General features: G+C 53.8%; 7 protein-coding genes across 7 annotated transcripts; 4 read left to right on the plus strand and 3 right to left on the minus strand.

The window, feature by feature from the left end:
- Positions 1-61: 61 nt before the first annotated feature.
- Positions 62-1,885, plus strand: GUITHDRAFT_51259 (hypothetical protein; the record flags this gene model as incomplete). Its single annotated transcript, XM_005840803.1, has 2 exons — positions 62-373; positions 1,757-1,885. Coding segments are annotated over 2 exons (441 nt in total), but the record flags the coding sequence as incomplete, so codon positions are not given.
- Positions 1,886-2,617: 732 nt separating this feature from the next.
- GUITHDRAFT_91943 (hypothetical protein) lies at positions 2,618-4,159 on the plus strand. Its single transcript, XM_005840804.1, has 2 exons — positions 2,618-3,456; positions 3,667-4,159. Exons 1-2 carry the CDS (start codon positions 2,631-2,633, stop codon positions 4,134-4,136), a joined length of 1,296 nt encoding a protein of 431 aa, XP_005840861.1. The 5' UTR covers positions 2,618-2,630; the 3' UTR covers positions 4,137-4,159.
- Positions 4,160-4,764: 605 nt separating this feature from the next.
- Positions 4,765-6,588, minus strand: GUITHDRAFT_48629 (hypothetical protein; the record flags this gene model as incomplete). Its single annotated transcript, XM_005840805.1, has 2 exons — positions 4,765-4,893; positions 6,277-6,588. Coding segments are annotated over 2 exons (441 nt in total), but the record flags the coding sequence as incomplete, so codon positions are not given.
- Positions 6,589-7,860: 1,272 nt separating this feature from the next.
- Positions 7,861-8,103, minus strand: GUITHDRAFT_43171 (hypothetical protein; the record flags this gene model as incomplete). The annotated part of the gene is made up of 1 exon (XM_005840806.1): positions 7,861-8,103. A coding segment is annotated over one exon (243 nt), but the record flags the coding sequence as incomplete, so codon positions are not given.
- Positions 8,104-9,061: 958 nt separating this feature from the next.
- On the plus strand, positions 9,062-12,444 carry GUITHDRAFT_132913 (hypothetical protein; the record flags this gene model as incomplete). The annotated part of the gene is made up of 19 exons (XM_005840807.1): positions 9,062-9,112; positions 9,159-9,204; positions 9,250-9,308; positions 9,335-9,414; positions 9,465-9,537; positions 9,560-9,615; positions 9,802-9,839; positions 9,925-9,959; positions 10,326-10,490; positions 10,541-10,591; positions 10,790-10,872; positions 11,448-11,474; positions 11,517-11,545; positions 11,646-11,781; positions 11,827-11,921; positions 11,965-12,047; positions 12,193-12,242; positions 12,284-12,320; positions 12,367-12,444. The coding sequence occupies 19 exons, from the start codon at positions 9,062-9,064 to the stop codon at positions 12,442-12,444; spliced, it is 1,272 nt and encodes a 423-aa protein (XP_005840864.1).
- Positions 12,435-14,301, minus strand: GUITHDRAFT_160959 (hypothetical protein). Its single transcript, XM_005840808.1, has 6 exons — positions 13,512-14,301; positions 13,366-13,466; positions 13,087-13,306; positions 12,922-13,032; positions 12,783-12,875; positions 12,435-12,729 (listed from the first exon to the last, which is right to left on the minus strand). The coding sequence occupies exons 1-6, from the start codon at positions 13,920-13,922 to the stop codon at positions 12,595-12,597; spliced, it is 1,071 nt and encodes a 356-aa protein (XP_005840865.1). The 5' UTR covers positions 13,923-14,301; the 3' UTR covers positions 12,435-12,594.
- A 1,291-nt stretch (positions 14,302-15,592) lies between these two features.
- On the plus strand, positions 15,593-16,945 carry GUITHDRAFT_150323 (hypothetical protein). Its single transcript, XM_005840809.1, has 7 exons — positions 15,593-15,744; positions 16,242-16,291; positions 16,369-16,417; positions 16,466-16,520; positions 16,568-16,646; positions 16,693-16,734; positions 16,783-16,945. The coding sequence occupies exons 1-7, from the start codon at positions 15,691-15,693 to the stop codon at positions 16,844-16,846; spliced, it is 393 nt and encodes a 130-aa protein (XP_005840866.1). The 5' UTR covers positions 15,593-15,690; the 3' UTR covers positions 16,847-16,945.
- Positions 16,946-18,113: the final 1,168 nt, after the last annotated feature.

Here is an 18,113-nt window from a genome sequence, read left to right on the forward strand (position 1 = left end):
TGGAGAGTGTGACATGATGGATCAGCGAGCAGAGGCTGTCTTCACAGCTGAGAACGTAACCTTCGTCATCACCGACATGGAGTCCAGCACGCTTCTAGCTGAGACCAACCCCGCCCTCTTCCGGGAGATCCTCGAGATCCACGACGCGCTTGTGCGGCAGCTGGTGGACGAGTACTCGGGGTACGAGGTCATGTCGCAGGGCGACTCCTTCGAGCTCGCCTTCGTCGAGCCGTCTCTCGCCGTCTGCTTCTGCAACGCCCTGCAGACGCGGCTGATGAAGCACGAGTGGGACAAGCGGGTGCTGGGCCTGTCGGGGTGCGAGGAGATGTACGACGAGCACGAGAGGCTGGTGTACCGGGGGCCGCGAGTGAGGGTGGGAGCGCACCTGGCGAGGAAGGGAAGGGACTTCACGGTGAGGATCCACGACATCACGCGGGACATGGTGTTCGAGGGGGAGGGGTACAAGATCGCTCAGGCGATAGGGAACGGGGCGCAAGGGGGTCAGACGCTGATCTCGCAGGAGCTGTTCGAGGCCATCTCCTTCTGCTCCGGACTGTACAAGGCAGGCAACCCGATCCTGCACGAGCTGGGGGTGTACCAGGTGGGAGGAGACAGCAGCAGCGTCAAGGGGACTCAGGTCAAGCTCTACCAGCTGTCTGGACCAGTGTGGAAGCTGCCGACGGAGCCTGTGCGAGGGTTTAGCGGGAGCCTGCGAGGGCTTCACCAGGTGACGGAGGGGCGGCAGCTGCGCGTGCACCCGCTCGAGCAGTCCTTGTCGCTGGCGAGGATGAACACGACGTGCGTGTGTCTGGGGGTGGTGGGGGTGCCGGGGAGCAGGCGGGCTCTTGCTGAGGCGTGGATGAGAGAGACGGCGACGCTGGTGGCGCAGAGCTTCCGGGGGCACGTGATGGAAGGAGAGGGGGAGGAGGAGACGTTTGTGGTGTTTCCCAACCCCAAGTACGCGACTCACTTCGCCATGACCGCGCAGGTCGTCCTGCTGCACTCGACGCTGCCGTTCGAGGGGCTGCCGGACCTGTACAAGGAGGAGCACGGCATCGACGGGCAGCTGCTGTACGCGGGGCCGCGGGTGGGGATGGGGATGGTGACGTTGGAGGGGATGCTTCGGGAGTCAGAGGCAGCGCTGACGGAGGACCTGGAGGGTCTGATGGCGGGGGCGAGCAGGACGAGGCGACTGGCGCATGGGGGGCAGGTGGTGCTGGACGAGAAGAGCTGGAAGTACATGAGGAACATGATGCCGAGCCGCTGCGTGGGCATCGACCTGGGGGCTCACTGGCTGGGGGGCGGGGCCTCGGGGAGCGGAGAGGTGCAGAAGCTGTACGAGATGAGCCCGAGCGTGCTGGCAGGACGATGGTTCCCGTCGATCGAGTCAGAGAGGATGGTGAGCAGGGGGTACCGGGAGTCGCCGGACCCGAAGCAGGGGATCGCGGTGATGTTCCTACGGCTCAAGGAGGCGGCGAGCGCGGGGCCGGAGGCGGAGGAGAGCTGGAGGGAGGGGCAGGAGAAGATCGGGCAGATCCTGCGACAGGCGCTGGAGGAGTACGGCGGGTACGAGTGCAAGGAGGCAGAGGCGGGGAAGTTCACGCTGGTGTTCGACGACCTGGGGATGGCCATGGCCTTCGGGCTGACGGTGCAGAAGGAGTGGGAGGCGCTGTGGGAGCCTTGGGGGAAGAGGAGGGAGGGAGAGGACGAGGGGCGGGGGAAGGAGGAGGAGCAGGGCAGGAAGTCGTCGCTGCAGGTGGGGCTGGCGTACGGGACGGAAGCGTTCAGGAAGCCGCTGGTGAGCGGGAGAGCAGACTACTTCGGGGCTCTGCCCAACCTGGCGGCGAGGATCATGTCGCAGGCGGAGGGAGGGCAGCTCCTGCTGGAGTACGAGGGGGCGATAGCGTGGATGCGGAAGGAGGGGAGGGAGCTGCCGGGGGTGGGGAGGAACGCGGTGGTGGAGGTGGACTTGAAGGGGGAGGGAGGAGGGAGGCGGAGGGTGGAGCTGAGCGTGGCGGGGGTGTACCAGCTGAAGGGGGTAGAGCGGGAGAGGGTCTTGGCAGAGCCGGTGCTGAGGCCACTGGAATGGGGACGGTGATTGAACTGAAGGCGATGGGATAGTTGACTAAGATGTCAGTCAGATGAATTTAGTATAAGAACTTGAATCATGAATCGTGACTGACCTGTGGGGCACCGTTAGGCTGGGCCGCGGGGCGGTTCAATGTTGACCGGCCGGTCTGACTCAGTGTCAATAGGGCCCGGTCCACTTCACTGTGCAACATCCTGAGTCACCGGGCCCCGGATAGTCACTGTGACGGTGGTCGGGTTGACTCATCCTGAGCCAGGCCCGAACCCTGGAACTTGCACGAACCACATCCCCACTATGTCCCAATCCTTTATATGGTCCACCCCAACCTGAACTGAACCCCTCAAATTCTTGCCGTTGAAGTACCTACCGGGTACTTCCGTTATATACCTGGTTTAGTACCCTTACTTCAAACACTTTGACAGACGGTCCATCTGTCTCTTGCCCAGAGTCCACCCCCTCATTCTCCCACCACCCCCACCCCCACTTCCTACGCCTCATTTGGGTTCATCAGTTCACGTGGCGAGACTCGAGCTCCTCCGCCATGAATCTCAACAAGAAGACCATCGCCGATGTCGACGTCAAGGACAAGCGCGTTCTCATGCGCGTCGACTTCAACGTCCCTCAGGACAAGTCCTCTGGTGCCATCACCAACGTCCAGCGCATCGTCGGAGCCATGCCGACCATTCAGAAGGCTCTTGACAACGGCGCCAAGGCGGTCATCCTTATGTCCCACTTGGGCCGCCCTGACGGCAAGCCGAACGCCAAGATGACCCTCAAGCCCGTCGCCGACAAGCTCGGAGAGCTCATGAACAAGCCCGTCACCTTTCTCCCTGACTGCGTCGGCCCTGAGGTCGAGGCTGCATGCGCAAACCCAGCTCATGGCTCCATCATCCTGCTTGAGAACCTTCGCTGGCACGTGGAGGAGGAGGGCAAGGGCATCGAGCATTCCGCCAGCTGCAACGGCAAGAAGTGCTCTGATGACTGCAAGCCGTTCAAGGCCACCCCTGAAGAAGTCACCAAGTTCCGCGAGTCTCTTTCCAAGCTCGGAGATGTCTACGTCAACGACGCCTTCGGCACAGCTCATCGCGCCCACTCATCCATGGTTGGCATGAAGGGCAAGATGCCTTGCGTCAGCGGTCTCCTCGTTGCCAAGGAGCTCGAGGCCTTCTCAAGCGTGCTCAACCCGGACAAGGTCAAGAGACCTCTCCTCGCCATCGTTGGAGGGGCCAAGATCTCCGACAAGATTATGGTAATTGAGAATCTGATCGACCAGTCCGACGGAATCATCCTCTGCGGTGGCATGGCCTACACCTTCATGAAGGTCTGCTTTGGCATGTCCATCGGCAAGAGCCTTTACGACCAGAAGGGTGAAGTCTCTTCCCTTCCTCTCCCTAACTTTCGCACACTTGTGATCTCGTTTCATTGTTGCTTTCCCTCCTCCAGTCCTCTCCGACTTCTTCTCTGTCTCCGTGCATGTTGCATGCTATTTCACCTCTTCGTCTTGCTCCTCTAGGATGATCTCTTCCTGCTGTCTCAGTTACGCTCACGCTTCTACCAACTGAGACCTGTCTTTGCAGGAGCCGAGCTGGCCCCCAAGCTGATGGAGAAGGCTAAGACCAAGGGGATTGAGATCGTTCTGCCCTGCGACTGGGCCTGCGGCCAGGAGTTTAAGAACGATCAAGAGATCAAGTTTGTGACCAAGGAGGAGGGCATCCCCGACGGCTGGGAGGGAATGGACTGCGGGCCTGAGTCGATGAAGCTCTTCCGCGACAAGATCCTCTCCTCCAAGACCGTCGTGTGGAACGGACCAGCTGGAGTGTTCGAGTTCGACAACTTCTCCAAGGGAACCAAGGCTCTCCTCGACGCGGTCGCTGAGACAACAGCTGCTGGAAACAACGGAATCATTGGAGGAGGAGACTCTGCCACTGCTGCTGCCAAGTTCAACATGGAGGATCAGGTTTCCTTCGTGTCCACAGGCGGAGGAGCATCCTTGGAGCTGCTTGAGGGCAAGATCTTGCCAGGCATTGAGGCGTTGGATGACAACTAAACATTCAATAAATTAATTTCAAGTGAGCAGGACGGGAATGACATAATGGTGTTGCTGATGAAACAACTTGAGAACTCAGTGTTTTGAACATTTACCACGACCAAACGACAATCCTTGGGCAAACAGCATCGCCACCAGCAAGCGTAAGGTGACATGGAAAAAGTGACAACAAATGACTCAGGCCTTGGCTGGGAGCCGCGTGGCTGCCCCTTCAGCTTACGCCGCACTCAGAGGTCAAGGGCTGAAAGTTCAATCCACCCTCGAACAAATGTCGGGGTCTCTGAACACGCAGCACACACGGCCCTGCGACATTCCTTCAACAAGTAACCCGTACGTCAGTCACGATTTCTTATACCAACTTCATTGCTAAACAAACTCACTGACTGACTTCAGTCACATTCCTCAGCCCGTGCTCCTACTCCTCCCCTTCCAGTGGCATCAGCACCGGCTCTGCCAAGACCCTCTCCCGCTCTACCCCCTTCAGCTGGTACACCCCCGCCACGCTCAGCTCCACCCTCCGCCTCCCTCCTCCCTCCCCCTTCAAGTCCACCTCCACCACCGCGTTCCTCCCCACCCCCGGCAGCTCCCTCCCCTCCTTCCGCATCCACGCTATCGCCCCCTCGTACTCCAGCAGGAGCTGCCCTCCCTCCGCCTGCGACATGATCCTCGCCGCCAGGTTGGGCAGAGCCCCGAAGTAGTCTGCTCTCCCGCTCACCAGCGGCTTCCTGAACGCTTCCGTCCCGTACGCCAGCCCCACCTGCAGCGACGACTTCCTGCCCTGCTCCTCCTCCTTCCCCCGCCCCTCGTCCTCTCCCTCCCTCCTCTTCCCCCAAGGCTCCCACAGCGCCTCCCACTCCTTCTGCACCGTCAGCCCGAAGGCCATGGCCATCCCCAGGTCGTCGAACACCAGCGTGAACTTCCCCGCCTCCGCCTCCTTGCACTCGTACCCGCCGTACTCCTCCAGCGCCTGTCGCAGGATCTGCCCGATCTTCTCCTGCCCCTCCCTCCAGCTCTCCTCCGCCTCCGGCCCCGCGCTCGCCGCCTCCTTGAGCCGTAGGAACATCACCGCGATCCCCTGCTTCGGGTCCGGCGACTCCCGGTACCCCCTGCTCACCATCCTCTCCGACTCGATCGACGGGAACCATCGTCCTGCCAGCACGCTCGGGCTCATCTCGTACAGCTTCTGCACCTCTCCGCTCCCCGAGGCCCCGCCCCCCAGCAAGTGAGCCCCCAGGTCGATGCCCACGCAGCGGCTCGGCATCATGTTCCTCATGTACTTCCAGCTCTTCTCGTCCAGCACCACCTGCCCCCCATGCGCCAGTCGCCTCGTCCTGCTCGCCCCCGCCATCAGACCCTCCAGGTCCTCCGTCAGCGCTGCCTCTGACTCCCGAAGCATCCCCTCCAACGTCACCATCCCCATCCCCACCCGCGGCCCCGCGTACAGCAGCTGCCCGTCGATGCCGTGCTCCTCCTTGTACAGGTCCGGCAGCCCCTCGAACGGCAGCGTCGAGTGCAGCAGGACGACCTGCGCGGTCATGGCGAAGTGAGTCGCGTACTTGGGGTTGGGAAACACCACAAACGTCTCCTCCTCCCCCTCTCCTTCCATCACGTGCCCCCGGAAGCTCTGCGCCACCAGCGTCGCCGTCTCTCTCATCCACGCCTCAGCAAGAGCCCGCCTGCTCCCCGGCACCCCCACCACCCCCAGACACACGCACGTCGTGTTCATCCTCGCCAGCGACAAGGACTGCTCGAGCGGGTGCACGCGCAGCTGCCGCCCCTCCGTCACCTGGTGAAGCCCTCGCAGGCTCCCGCTAAACCCCCGCACAGGCTCCGTCGGCAGCTTCCACACTGGTCCAGACAGCTGGTAGAGCTTGACCTGCGTCCCCTTGACGCTGCTGCTGTCTCCTCCCACCTGGTACACCCCCAGCTCGTGCAGGATCGGGTTGCCTGCCTTGTACAGTCCGGAGCAGAAGGAGATGGCCTCGAACAGCTCCTGCGAGATCAGCGTCTGACCCCCTTGCGCCCCGTTCCCTATCGCCTGAGCGATCTTGTACCCCTCCCCCTCGAACACCATGTCCCGCGTGATGTCGTGGATCCTGACCGTGAAGTCCCTTCCCTTCCTCGCCAGGTGCTCTCCCACCCTCACTCGCGGCCCCCGGTACACCAGCCTCTCGTGCTCGTCGTACATCTCCTCGCACCCCGACAGGCCCAGCACCCGCTTGTCCCACTCGTGCTTCATCAGCCGCGTCTGCAGGGCGTTGCAGAAGCAGACGGCGAGAGACGGCTCGACGAAGGCGAGCTCGAAGGAGTCGCCCTGCGACATGACCTCGTACCCCGAGTACTCGTCCACCAGCTGCCGCACAAGCGCGTCGTGGATCTCGAGGATCTCCCGGAAGAGGGCGGGGTTGGTCTCAGCTAGAAGCGTGCTGGACTCCATGTCGGTGATGACGAAGGTTACGTTCTCAGCTGTGAAGACAGCCTCTGCTCGCTGATCCATCAGTGATGAGGCAGTGTCTGACGTCTCGTCTCCATCCTCACTCTCTTCTTTTTCCTCACCGATGACCTCAAGACGTGGAACGACTTGTCCAGTAATAGGCAGCGGCATAAAGGCAAGCACGTCGTAGATCTCCTTCATGCTGTCCATCTGATGCTTCCTCCTCCTCTCCTGCTGCTCCACGTGCTGGTAGTAGTGCTCCATCCGCTTGTACGCCCATCCCCCCAGGCAGCCCAGCAACACCACAGGAATGATCACGGACAGGATGATCGCCAGCAGAAGCCGTTGGTTGGTCGGCGAGTACAGCACCCCTCGACTCGAGCTGCTCGACTTGAGCCCGGCTGCGTTGGTCGCTCTCACCTCATAGAAGTAGACCCACCCGTCCTCTAGCCTGTACCCGCTCTCAGACACGGCATAACGACCGGTCCTTGCTGTGTACGCCGTCTTGTTGACGCTCTTCCATTCGCCCACGGCCTCGGAGCTTTCTCCGTCTCTCCTGCGCTTGTGCACGCGATACTCATACCGCACTACGCTTGACTCAGCCTCCACGAAGTCTGACCAGCACGCCTCCAGCACCTCGTCTACTCGTGCAGTATCCTCCTCCTTGCAGAACTGCGAGTCATAGATAGTAGACGGCAGCGGAGGCGTCGAGTCCACCAGGAACGGCCTGGACGATATCGTCGTCGACAGAGGAGGCCCAGCCCCGTTGTATCCCTTCAGCAAGATCTTGTACCACCCTCCGTTGATCAGCGCGAGCCCGTTGGCCTTGTACTGCTGCCGGTACATGGTCAGCCCGTCCGAGGTCTTGTACGAGAAGGCCGTCAAGGCAGTGAAGGCCATGGCGTCGTCTCGATCGTGGCAGGAGGTCTCGTCGTCGCACATGTCTATCCCCCAGTAGTAGGACCGCATCCCGCTGTCCGGGTCCGAGAACTCCGGGAACTCGAACGAGAACTCCTGCAGCGACGCGATCACCGTCTCCGACCTGATGCCGCACCCCTCCTCCGCCCTGCACACTGCCGGGGTCAGGTCGCACACTCCCTGTACCCTCCCGGGGTTGTCCACCGAGTCGTCGACCTGTAGAAACGTTCCTACCACATGCGCGGTACGCAGCTTTCCCTGCTTCACAAGACACTCGGGCACAGGGCCGCAGAGACTTGGGTTGTTCGCCGGATGAACAACATTGATGTCGATGAGCTTGTTGCTATTGACAGACTTTATCAGGTTGCACCATTCCAGCGGTATCGCCCCTTCAAACTTGTTGACATCAAAGTACAGGTCCTTCAGCGCGAGCATGGAGCCCAGCTCGGCCGGCAGAGGACCCGTCAGCTGGTTGTCTCGCAGTAGAAGTCTCTGCAGCTTCTGCAGCCTCGCCATCTCTCGGGGAATCTCTCCAGAGAACTCATTCACATGAAGATACGCCAGCCTCAGCTCCGTCAGATTCCCAAGATAGGGCGACAGATAGCCATTGAGGCGTTTGTTCGAAGGCTTGGAAGGGCCGAAGTCAAGGTGGTAAACATGCTGGTAGGTGGTGTCGATGCCGTCGCAGAAGTCCAACCCATCCGCTGGATACAGCGCACAGCAGTCACAGATCACTCCTGACCAGTCACACGGATGCGAGCTCGGATCGTCAATATACCAGTTGTTGAGCAGCCCGTCATGCTTCCCAATGGCACGTCGGAAATTCACCAGAGCCTCTCTGTCGACAGGATGCATGGGGATGGTCGTGTTCTTGCTCTCGAGATGTTTGATGCCATTCGGGCAGCATCTTGACGTTGGGACGTCGGTACATCGATCTCCTAGAACGTGTATGAAGCCCGACAGCGCCAACACAACAACAGAGAGCCAGTGTTTTGCAGGAGGTCGCGACAGGAGCATCTTCTTGTGTTATCTGAACCTTCAAGCCGCCATGGCTCTGCTCGTCTTCGTTGCTCTGACCTCCTATGCCGTCCTTGCCCGTGGGGCAATGACCAAGCTCTTTTTTCACGAACCACTTTGGTTCGTTAGACCTCCATTGAATTGCCTGCGCTCAAATTTGAAATTACAATATCCTATATTTCAAAATCTTCAATGATTTCTGCGCATGTTGAGTAAACTTTAGTACCTACTGATGGTTAAGATATGTCAGGCGCTGATATCTTACTTGATATCGAGCCACGTGACCAGGCGTGCTGGTCCTCGTACTGATATTTAACTTAACTTTGAGTAAAGCGTGTTCCGCTGAGTTCAGTGACCTGTCAACTTCCGGCCCGGCCCGCCGGCCACTCCCCGATGACCCGGACTTACTGGAGAAATGCCTTTACTCAAAGTTAAGTTAAAAATCAGTACGAGACTCAGAGAAATGCGCCCTTGCGGCTATCGAGGGATACAAGGAAATGCTTCCATCGCAGATCGTCAGAACTAACAGAGACAGCGTGTACATACATCTACAGCCATGAGACATCTTGTTCCTGCTGCTTCACTCCTTGTTGCCCTTCATCTCGAGGTTCCTTGTACACCCTTGAGTTCGGATTTTCTCAGTGAACCTCTAGCAAGTCTTATCGTTCCATACGATCCCTTCCATCCGGACAAGAGCAGGTGTCTTCTCATCTCGTCTGAACACTCCTCCTCACTGTTGGATAGCAAACCTCCGCGCACAACACCTCAACCAGAATGACACTCCGTTCATCGAGGCGCTGTTGGTAACCACTCTACCTGGAATCTTCAGGTTCAGTCACAAGATAGCAACCAGCGAGCAAGCCGCAAAGTCAAGACTTCCTTCTTCTTCCCTGGGCATCAGCTGGGCAGGTAGATGGTGGTATCGTACTCGCAACGTTCTTGCTGATGTTTGCCGGCAGAGGAACTCCATCAGTGTTGGACCACAACGTCATGTGCGGCAAATCGGTGATGCTTCTGAGCACGATCCTGATGGTTTCTGATCGCTCCTCAACAGACAGAAATTCTCAAGTATGACCTTCCAGAGGACATCGAAGACATCGACTGCCTGAGGTCTTGCACGTCGACCCTGCTCTGACTCTCGCTCTCTGCTCATGCGCTTTCACGTGGCAAGCTTTCCCGAAGGTCCGATCAAGCATGCACAAGATCTGGCCTCTTCACTCTTCGGTGACAGCATCAACCCCTCCTCCCCCTCTTTCCCTGATCGATCTCGCCATGTCGTGTGATCCGATGATGCAGGAGCGAGGTCGACTTTCTTCCTGTGCAACGGCAGCACGGTAGGGATTCTTGCCTCGGTGTTCGCGAGCATGCAGGCAAGAGCGTTCCCCTGCTCGTGTCTATTTTCTGACGAGTTTCTTACAGCTTTTCAAACGGTCAAGACGAACGATGTCGGAAAGGTTCACTAGGCTTTAAGCGTTATCTGGTACACTGACAGTTTCCTGACCTGTCGACTAGACCGCCGGTTGTCATCTTGCCCAGGTCAATGTTTTCTTTTGTCGAGACGTTGCAATCATGGGAGGAACAGAAATTGTCACAAATCTTCGATTCAAGCTTTGATCATCTCGGGAGCTCAACCAGGTGTGGACGCTGACTCGCATGCATGCATTGTATCTGTGATGGGTTTGTCAACTGCACACTCACGAAGATGGTCAGTGTTCCTCAACCCCGAGCTCGACACAACCTTCGACGTTCATCATGGCTTCAACATGGAGGAAAGAAAATCTCATGCACCAATAAGACGATGATGATGAGCCTACAAACAGGATCTTGAAGAGGCCTTGGCAGCAAATGAAGGGAACGTTGCAGCAGTCCTGATGGTACATGCTGCTCTCGGGGCAGGAGAAGTTTTCCTCATCGTTATCAGTTGTCGCCGACATACTATGGATCGATCCTGGATGTTAGAGCAGTTCAGCAAAGACTTCGTCAAGGTGGGCAGCTATCGTATCAACTCCATTTCGTCCTCCCACTTTGACCGCAGAGGAATGCTGGATCCCACTTATCGTGGATGAAGCCCACGGATCGCATCTCCGTAAGTCTCCTTAAGCTTCTTCATCTGTATCCATTTCCTCTCTCTCACTTATCCATCTGATCTCCTAGCGTTTTTGTCTTGTTTCCTCCTACGATCCTGCCGCTCTTTCTCCACATGAACCCCTTGCCCCTCGTGGAGGATAAGCCTTGCGACTCGTGTTTTGTCCTGTGATCTCACCGATCTTCATATTTCCTGCAGGTTTCCTCGCCGACGCAGGTCATCTTCCTCCTTGCGACGGCCTATCCTCAGGTGCTGATTTGGTTGTTCAGAGCATTCACAAGGTGAGGAGGAGGAGGAGGAGGAGGAGGAGGAGGAGGAGGAGGAGGAGGAGGAGGAGGAGGAGGAGGAGGAGGAGGAGGAAACCCGCACTGACTAGCAACAGACTCTCACGTCACTTACACAATCATCTCTTCTTCATGTCGGAGGGGCGGAGGGAAGGAGCGGGGATAGGGAGGATCTCACTCGAGCTATTGCTGTTGCCCTGGACATGCTACAGAGCTCAAGTCCCTCATCACTGTGAGATGTGCATCCTTGCCAGTGAATGAGATAAAAAACTCTTTAATCGGCATGAGTGTAATAACGATGCTGCTGCTGCTGCTTTTATTATTGCTTTTGCTTTTGCTTTTACTATTGCTTTTGCTTTTGCTTTTACTATTGCTTTTGCTTTTGCTTTTGCTTTTGCTTTTGCTTTTGCTTTTGCTTTTGCTTTTGCTTTTGCTTTTGCTTTTGCTTTTGCTTTTGCTTTTGCTTTTGCTTTTGCTTTTGCTATTTCTATTAGTTGTTGATGATGGTGGTGATAGAGATGTCCTTGTTGTTGGTGATAGTGATTGTGAAGAGCATCTGACAATGTTTGCAGACTTCTAGCTTCTCTTGATGCTACAAGGTGTTTTGTTGGTTTCCATCTCACTAGTGAGACATTGTAAAGATGGCAGTTTGGAAGTGAGGGAGGAGGAGGTAGAGAGAAACTTACTGCTGTCTCCCAATTGTCTAACAGGACAAGGAGGGCTATAAGTGAGATTTGCACCTCTACCGTCTTACAATGACATCGTTCAAGGGCGACTCAAACACTTCAAGCTGCTAGAGCAGGAGCACCGCATTCAGACTTGTATCGCACTGGACCCTCTGCGTCTCACCCTTCTCACTCCTCACGGACTCTCCGCGGAGGACGCGGCGGAGCTTCTTGAGAGCAGGTGTGAGACAAACGAGGGTTGCTGAAGCTGCTGAGGAGGAGGCAGGCATGGAGTGTACGTCGAGATATCGGAGGGTCGTCTCCTCACCGCAGCTCTCGGAATTGCTTCAACTGCACAAGACTGTGCCAAGCTTGTACGAGGTGACAATCAGGAGGATGTTGACTACTTTGACTCGCATGACAGGCCTCCGTGTGCTGGACCAACAGGCCAGTTCTAGCCACAGAGAACGAGAGGAGAGAGCGGGGATGGTGGCGGAGGAGGAAGAGGTAGGGGTCGAGGGAAGCTTCATACCGGTCACCCCAGCAATGTCTACCAAACCCTCCCTTACCCCGCGGGAAGTATACTTCGCAGCTGTTGAGGAGGTTACATTCTTGTTTTCCGCTGCGTTGGCTCGTCTGAAGCATCACTCAGATCTCGGTTGATAACAGCGCCGGGCGAACGAGTGCGGAGACCCTTGTGACGTACGTTGCTTCTCGTCAAACTCCGGCTGATGCGGAGGCAGGTATCCTCCAGGGATTCCCATCCTCTTTCCTGGCGAGGTAAATGGAACATGCTACCAGATGAATCTCTGACTACAGGCAGCAGATTATCACCCAGCCTGCTGTCGCAGCATTAAAACGAGCACGAATAGACAAAGTAAGAGTCTGCAAAATCGGTTTGTGAGTTTCAATTAAATCTACAAGTAACTTGTAAGGGATCTTCGAAAGAGAGACGCCCTTGACGAAAATGGACAAAATCAAAAAGAAGATAGAGATTGTTGGTGAATAGAGAACTTGGTTTTGCGTTTTTGTCTCTGTGCCTTGATTTGTTTCGTCATGATGACGGACTTGTGGCACTACCTTCTGGTCGCACCACTGATGGACTGGTCGCAGCTGAGTGTGGAGGGCAAGGACCGTCCTCGAGCTGCAATGTCGTGAGCCCGAGGGTCACCTGGTCGCCGACAACCATCTGCGCATTCGGATCAATCGCTGTAAAGGCGAGTGAAGGGTTTCCAGTCAAACCTTTCTCGGGGCGGATGGGGCTCGATCGTTGCCCTCTCCAACAGGTCGAAGCCAGTCTCCATTCAGCTTTGTGCCGTTTGTCGAGGCAAGATCCTACAACACCCATCACGAACAAACAAACCTGTGCCGTCGTATTTACCTGGATATACACATCTCCACGTGCATCGCGCCAAATCTTGCAGTGCCTTTTGCTCACTTCAGGGTCACGAAGAAGAACCACGTCATTTGTGCGCGATCTTCCAATCTTAAACTACGCGTACAACAACAAGTCAACTCATGTCGCATGGTTTCTTGACAATCCTACCTCCCCTTGCTGCAGGTTGAGCGGTAGATGCGTGCTTGGATCGCATCTTACTGCTTCCTGAGCAGTGAGCAGAACAAGATGAAGTTCTGAAGGAAGCCAAACGAAGTTTGGATTGCGAATGATGTTCGGGATTGTGGAAAATGTACACGCCATAGCAGAACCTTCCTTGGCAGTCATGTTCTTCAGGACATGCCACCAAAGTTCAGAAGGGAGATCAGCCCTGACAAAGCACAGATGTAAGTCCAACTCCACGATCTTAAGACATCTATGTGAAATTACCAGACGACTGGGCGGATAAGAGTCCATCCCTCCTCACTAGAACACATCTTGCCGAGTTGCTTTAAAATCGCCAAAGGAGACTTCAACACGGTCGGCTCTCTCTGAAGCACATATCAGTCTCGATCTGGCAGTACAATTCATTTCACCGTATCATTGAGCAAACATGCTTTAACGAGATCTCCAGCATTGTCAGTGCAGACCTCAATCTTTTGTACAAGGTGCCGCGAGGTGCGATGTTGCAGGTGGATGTATGTTGTCCCAGTTTCTCTCGATGAGTACCGATTCCTTGCCTGTTTGCAGCCACTCCCGAGTTTTTCATCAACCAATTCACCAAAAACGATCTTCTGGAGGAGCGAGACAAGGCCCATCATGTTCCTGCTGTTTTCATTGAAAGCCCTTGGCGTAGCATTCCTGCTGACATCGGCATCTGACGAAGAGGGCAAGCATCGGGAGTCTCTCCATTCAATTTCAAAATCCTTGGAGGCATTGTCGGTCTTGATCGTAATATTGACACCCTCCACAGGTGTAATGTCGCAGACTAACGCAGACGATGCCATGTTTTAAGTTCAAACCAACCGAAAAATCAACAACTCCGCTTTGATTTGATTCACAAGTTTTCTGCAGATTCCTCGTCTAAAGTATCAGAGTGACATGTTGAACCACAATTGCACAGGTTACAACTGCCTATCGATCCGAGTCGTGGATGAATAACCCGAGGTATCCACCGCCGTCAAACGCGTTCACAGCAGCCCCTGGAGCAAACAAGTGAAAGAGTCGAGCCAGTTAAGAAGGGTTGATCTCCTTGATAACAGAGAAGATGTGAAGATACGTGGATGCAAGAGGATGAAGGAAGGGAACGAAAGGAAGATGCGGAGGGAAGGTGGGCCAAAAAGCTAAAGAGCAGGAGACGGAAGATGCTGCAATGGCGCGCGGAATGGAAGTGGAGGGCGTGCGCCACACAAAGGGGGTGGGTGGAGAGTTGGGGTGGTCAGAGGTAACTGGATTGAGAAGAGGGGGTAGGGTCGTATCAGCTATGTCGAGAAATTTACGACATTGGTGGGGTGAAATTCATTGAAAAGGGTGGGGTCCATGTTGTGGGCGGGGATTCGGGGGTAGTGGTATTTCAGTTTCATGATGGTGGGGTTGGGTGGGGTAGAAAAGTTGGGTTCTATACCAATATCCGGTACATTTCCTGTGAAATAAGGGGTCCTGTTTGAAAGGATTGGGGTCGAGATGAAATTTGAAGCTTTCATAGGGTAGGGGTAGGGTACAATCTGAGATACATTGCTAGGCTCCGGTGGGGTGTATATTCTAGGGGTTGGGTGGTAACAAAAGTGATGAATTGGTAGGGGTAAAGTGCATACTGGTCGGAAAGGGTGTAGGGGTCATGTAAGAGGTCAGAGACTATATTGACCGTTCATTGCGAGGGGGTCATCGAGGACAAAAGTACGGGTAGGATATCGTTCATTTCCAGGGAGAAAGGTGGGTAGTAGCTACCTCTCGGACTGTCAAATGGTGCTGAGATGCTTTGGAGTACCCCAGTAATGAGGGTAGGGTACTCAGTAGTTAACGAACATGAAATAGGGGGTGGTGGGGTACGAAATGATCTCTGTTTCCTATGGTGGGTACCGGGTCTGCTTTTCAGGGGTAGGGGTGTTTTCCCGTAAATTTGTGCCGTTTTGGGAGCTGGGGGACATTCGGGTACCATTAGGGGAGAGAAGGGGTAGGGTCCATCGATGATTTCTTGAAATTGCAAATCTGGAATGGGGGTGGGTCACTCGGACAGACGGGTCTATTTTCTATATAATCAAAGGGGTAGTTGTCTAGAGCCTCTTGGAGTCGTATGACGATCGAAAGGGTAGGGTATCTAGATTCGTGGGGAGGGTGGTGAGGGTAGTAGCGGGAGCTGGGTAGGGTACAAGTCGGTTGAGAGGGATGTGTGGACCAGAGGCAGCAAATCAAAGCCATCTGACAATTAAGTCAAGGGTGTGCTGCCCTTGTAAGACTTTTACTCAATCTGTGAAGCCTACTGCCATTGGTTTTCGGAAGAGTAGATTATATTTTCTGTCTTGCGAATTCCTCTAGTGATTTCACTGAGGCGAACTTGAATAATGCTTCTAAGAAAGTGAAAAGATGTTTTTTGCTGTCCCTGGGATCAAAGGAAAAGACAATCTGAGGCGGATGTTCTGTTGCACATAAGCCGCTCTGGCAGTGGAGACGGAGCAAGAGCAGGCAACAAGAGCACAAACAAGAGCATAGAGGGGGAGCAGGAAGTAAGAGGCAAGTGGTCTTGGGCTCAGCCTTCGATTGAAAGTCGGAGTAGCCATGGGCAATAAGATATCAACAAGTGAAACCTTGGATAAAGAAGATTTGGAAAAGGTAAGCCACGACAACCAAAAACCTTTCTGTGCTTGAAGAAGGGATGGGCGAACAGTGAAAGATAGACGGGCGGGAGGGCAGAGATGTAGGGGGGCAGAGGCAGGTAGAGGAGGCTGCTTCAGGATAATGTTATGGGTAACAACACTAAAACAGTAAATGGGAGGCATGTCATGATTGATGGAAGGAAAGGTGATTTAATCGAACTTGCAATGGGATGCAGGGGATGTGTCAAATCAATACATCACGATATGTCCCCATAACCTAAGAATAGAGGAAACGATTACAATTTAGATATGTAGAAGACGAGTTTGCATAAACCAGACAGGATAGGGGAGGACCACTCCAACAGCAAGTGCCTGAAAAATCCTCAATGGGGGGTTAGAAAAATTCTACCTCAGACAAGAGGACTCGAAACCCCAGATGACAGGATATGAGTATTGCACGTGACATACTTCCGGCTTATACTTCTCACTTCGAATGAACCCTTGCATGAATAGATTGAAGAACTAAAGATGATCTCCAACTTTTCGGACAAAGAGCTTAACAGGTTGGTGATGCCAGATATGCTCTTGCACTCTTTGTTCCGAAACTGAATTGCTTACATCTCACTTTGCCGTTAAACAGATTAATACGAATATTCAATCAGCTTGATGCTGATAAGAGCGGAACTGTTGTACGTAGTTTTCTGTTTCTCAATGAATCTAATTTCTGATTGTTACAGGGTACCCAGGAGCTTTTTCAGATGAAAGAATTCAGAGCTAACCCCTTCATACACCGGTGGAGCTCTGTGTTCCATTGTTCAGCTGGCTGAAACTGTAGAAAAGGATAACAAAAGTCTCGCTGGGCAAAGAAGATGATGGCGACAACACCTCTCTGAGCATCCAAGAATTTGCGCAACTGATGTGAGCACTCAGCTTCATCCACGATTTTACGATGACAAATAAGCAGGAGTGTGTTTAGTATAAGAGCCACTCGCGAACAAAAACTGAGGTTTGCTCAGTCCTGAAAGTTCAAAAATTGACATGCTCTTTTCTGTAGATATGCCTTCAAAATATATGATGTTGATGGTGATGGAAAGGTAAACTATGTGATTCGTGGATAGCGCAGTTTATGTAGGGATAAGGCGTAGCTTTGCAAGACTAAGCCAATTTTCTATGCTGACATGGATATCTTGTCTGAAGATTTCTAAAGAAGATCTTAGAGAAACCCTTCAGCTCATCACCATGTCAAACGATGAAGATTTCCTTGAAGAGGTTTTGAATCAGGTATTTTGCAATCAATGCAAAGTAACCAACTTAAAGCTGTCAAAGGTGTTTCAAGAAGCTGATACTGATGAAGATGGTTTCATTTTGTTCGAAGACTTTTCTAAGGTTGCTCCCAGGAGCGCATTGGGTTAGCGGTTTACATTGCGGCAGGTGGTTATGAATTCAGACATCGAAGGCAAGCTTACCATCGATTTCTAGCCTATTTCTCTGAAAAATCTCATACTAAAAAGGACTGTATCGCATTGTATGTTTATTTGTAAATGATTTTGCTTCTACAAATGCCAATCGATTCAATCTGAAGATCATGCCATTTCGTTACAAAGATTGGATTTAATCTTCCCATTTTCTTTTGCTTGCAATGTATCGAGGAGAAGTACACAACGAATCACGGATATCTTATTTATTTACAGTATTGTTCGAACATGAGTTGAATTTTCAATATGGCTACTATTTACAACTGATTTACATTTCTTGGATTGGCGCAATCTCGCAGAACGAATCTCGTCCATCAATTCTTTTCCATCGCTCTTGACGCGAATTGCTACACATTTTTCATTACTTGGCTGCACATCGGGTTTTTCCATGTTGTCAACAAACGCTTGCTGTGCCTCGTTCAGTCTGAAACATTTTCTTCTTCGTGTGAGGCTGATCTCATGGATGACAATCTTCCTGCTTGATGGTGTATTGATCGATTCGGTACAGTCCGTGTAATGCATGGCAGATCCTTGCTAGTGCTGGAGGGCGGCACTCGACGAGGGTTTTGTAGGGTGCTCCGCGTGACTCGGTAATCATGTAAATTACTACCAGGAACTTGCTGACATGATGGGTTCTACGATGTCATCCGCTGACTTCTTGGCCAGTCATGGAAGCTCTTAAAATAGTGTTTTAGCCGAAATCAGAGAGGTCGCAGGGTGTAGAGGGGACCTAGGGAGGATATAAGAGAATCGCTATGGGCTATGCCCCACATCGATTTGTTCCTCACCCCGAGATCTGGCCGAGATGTCATCAAGACCTCGGGCAGGTTATCAGAACGTTTTAATTTCGTTTTCGATTTCTGTACTTCTTCAAGGATATGTATCCAAAACCCAAACGGTTAGGATCTCG

Source organism: Guillardia theta, assembly GCF_000315625.1.
Source record: "Guillardia theta CCMP2712 unplaced genomic scaffold GUITHscaffold_5, whole genome shotgun sequence".
Classification (NCBI taxonomy): Eukaryota; class Cryptophyceae; order Pyrenomonadales; family Geminigeraceae; genus Guillardia; species Guillardia theta.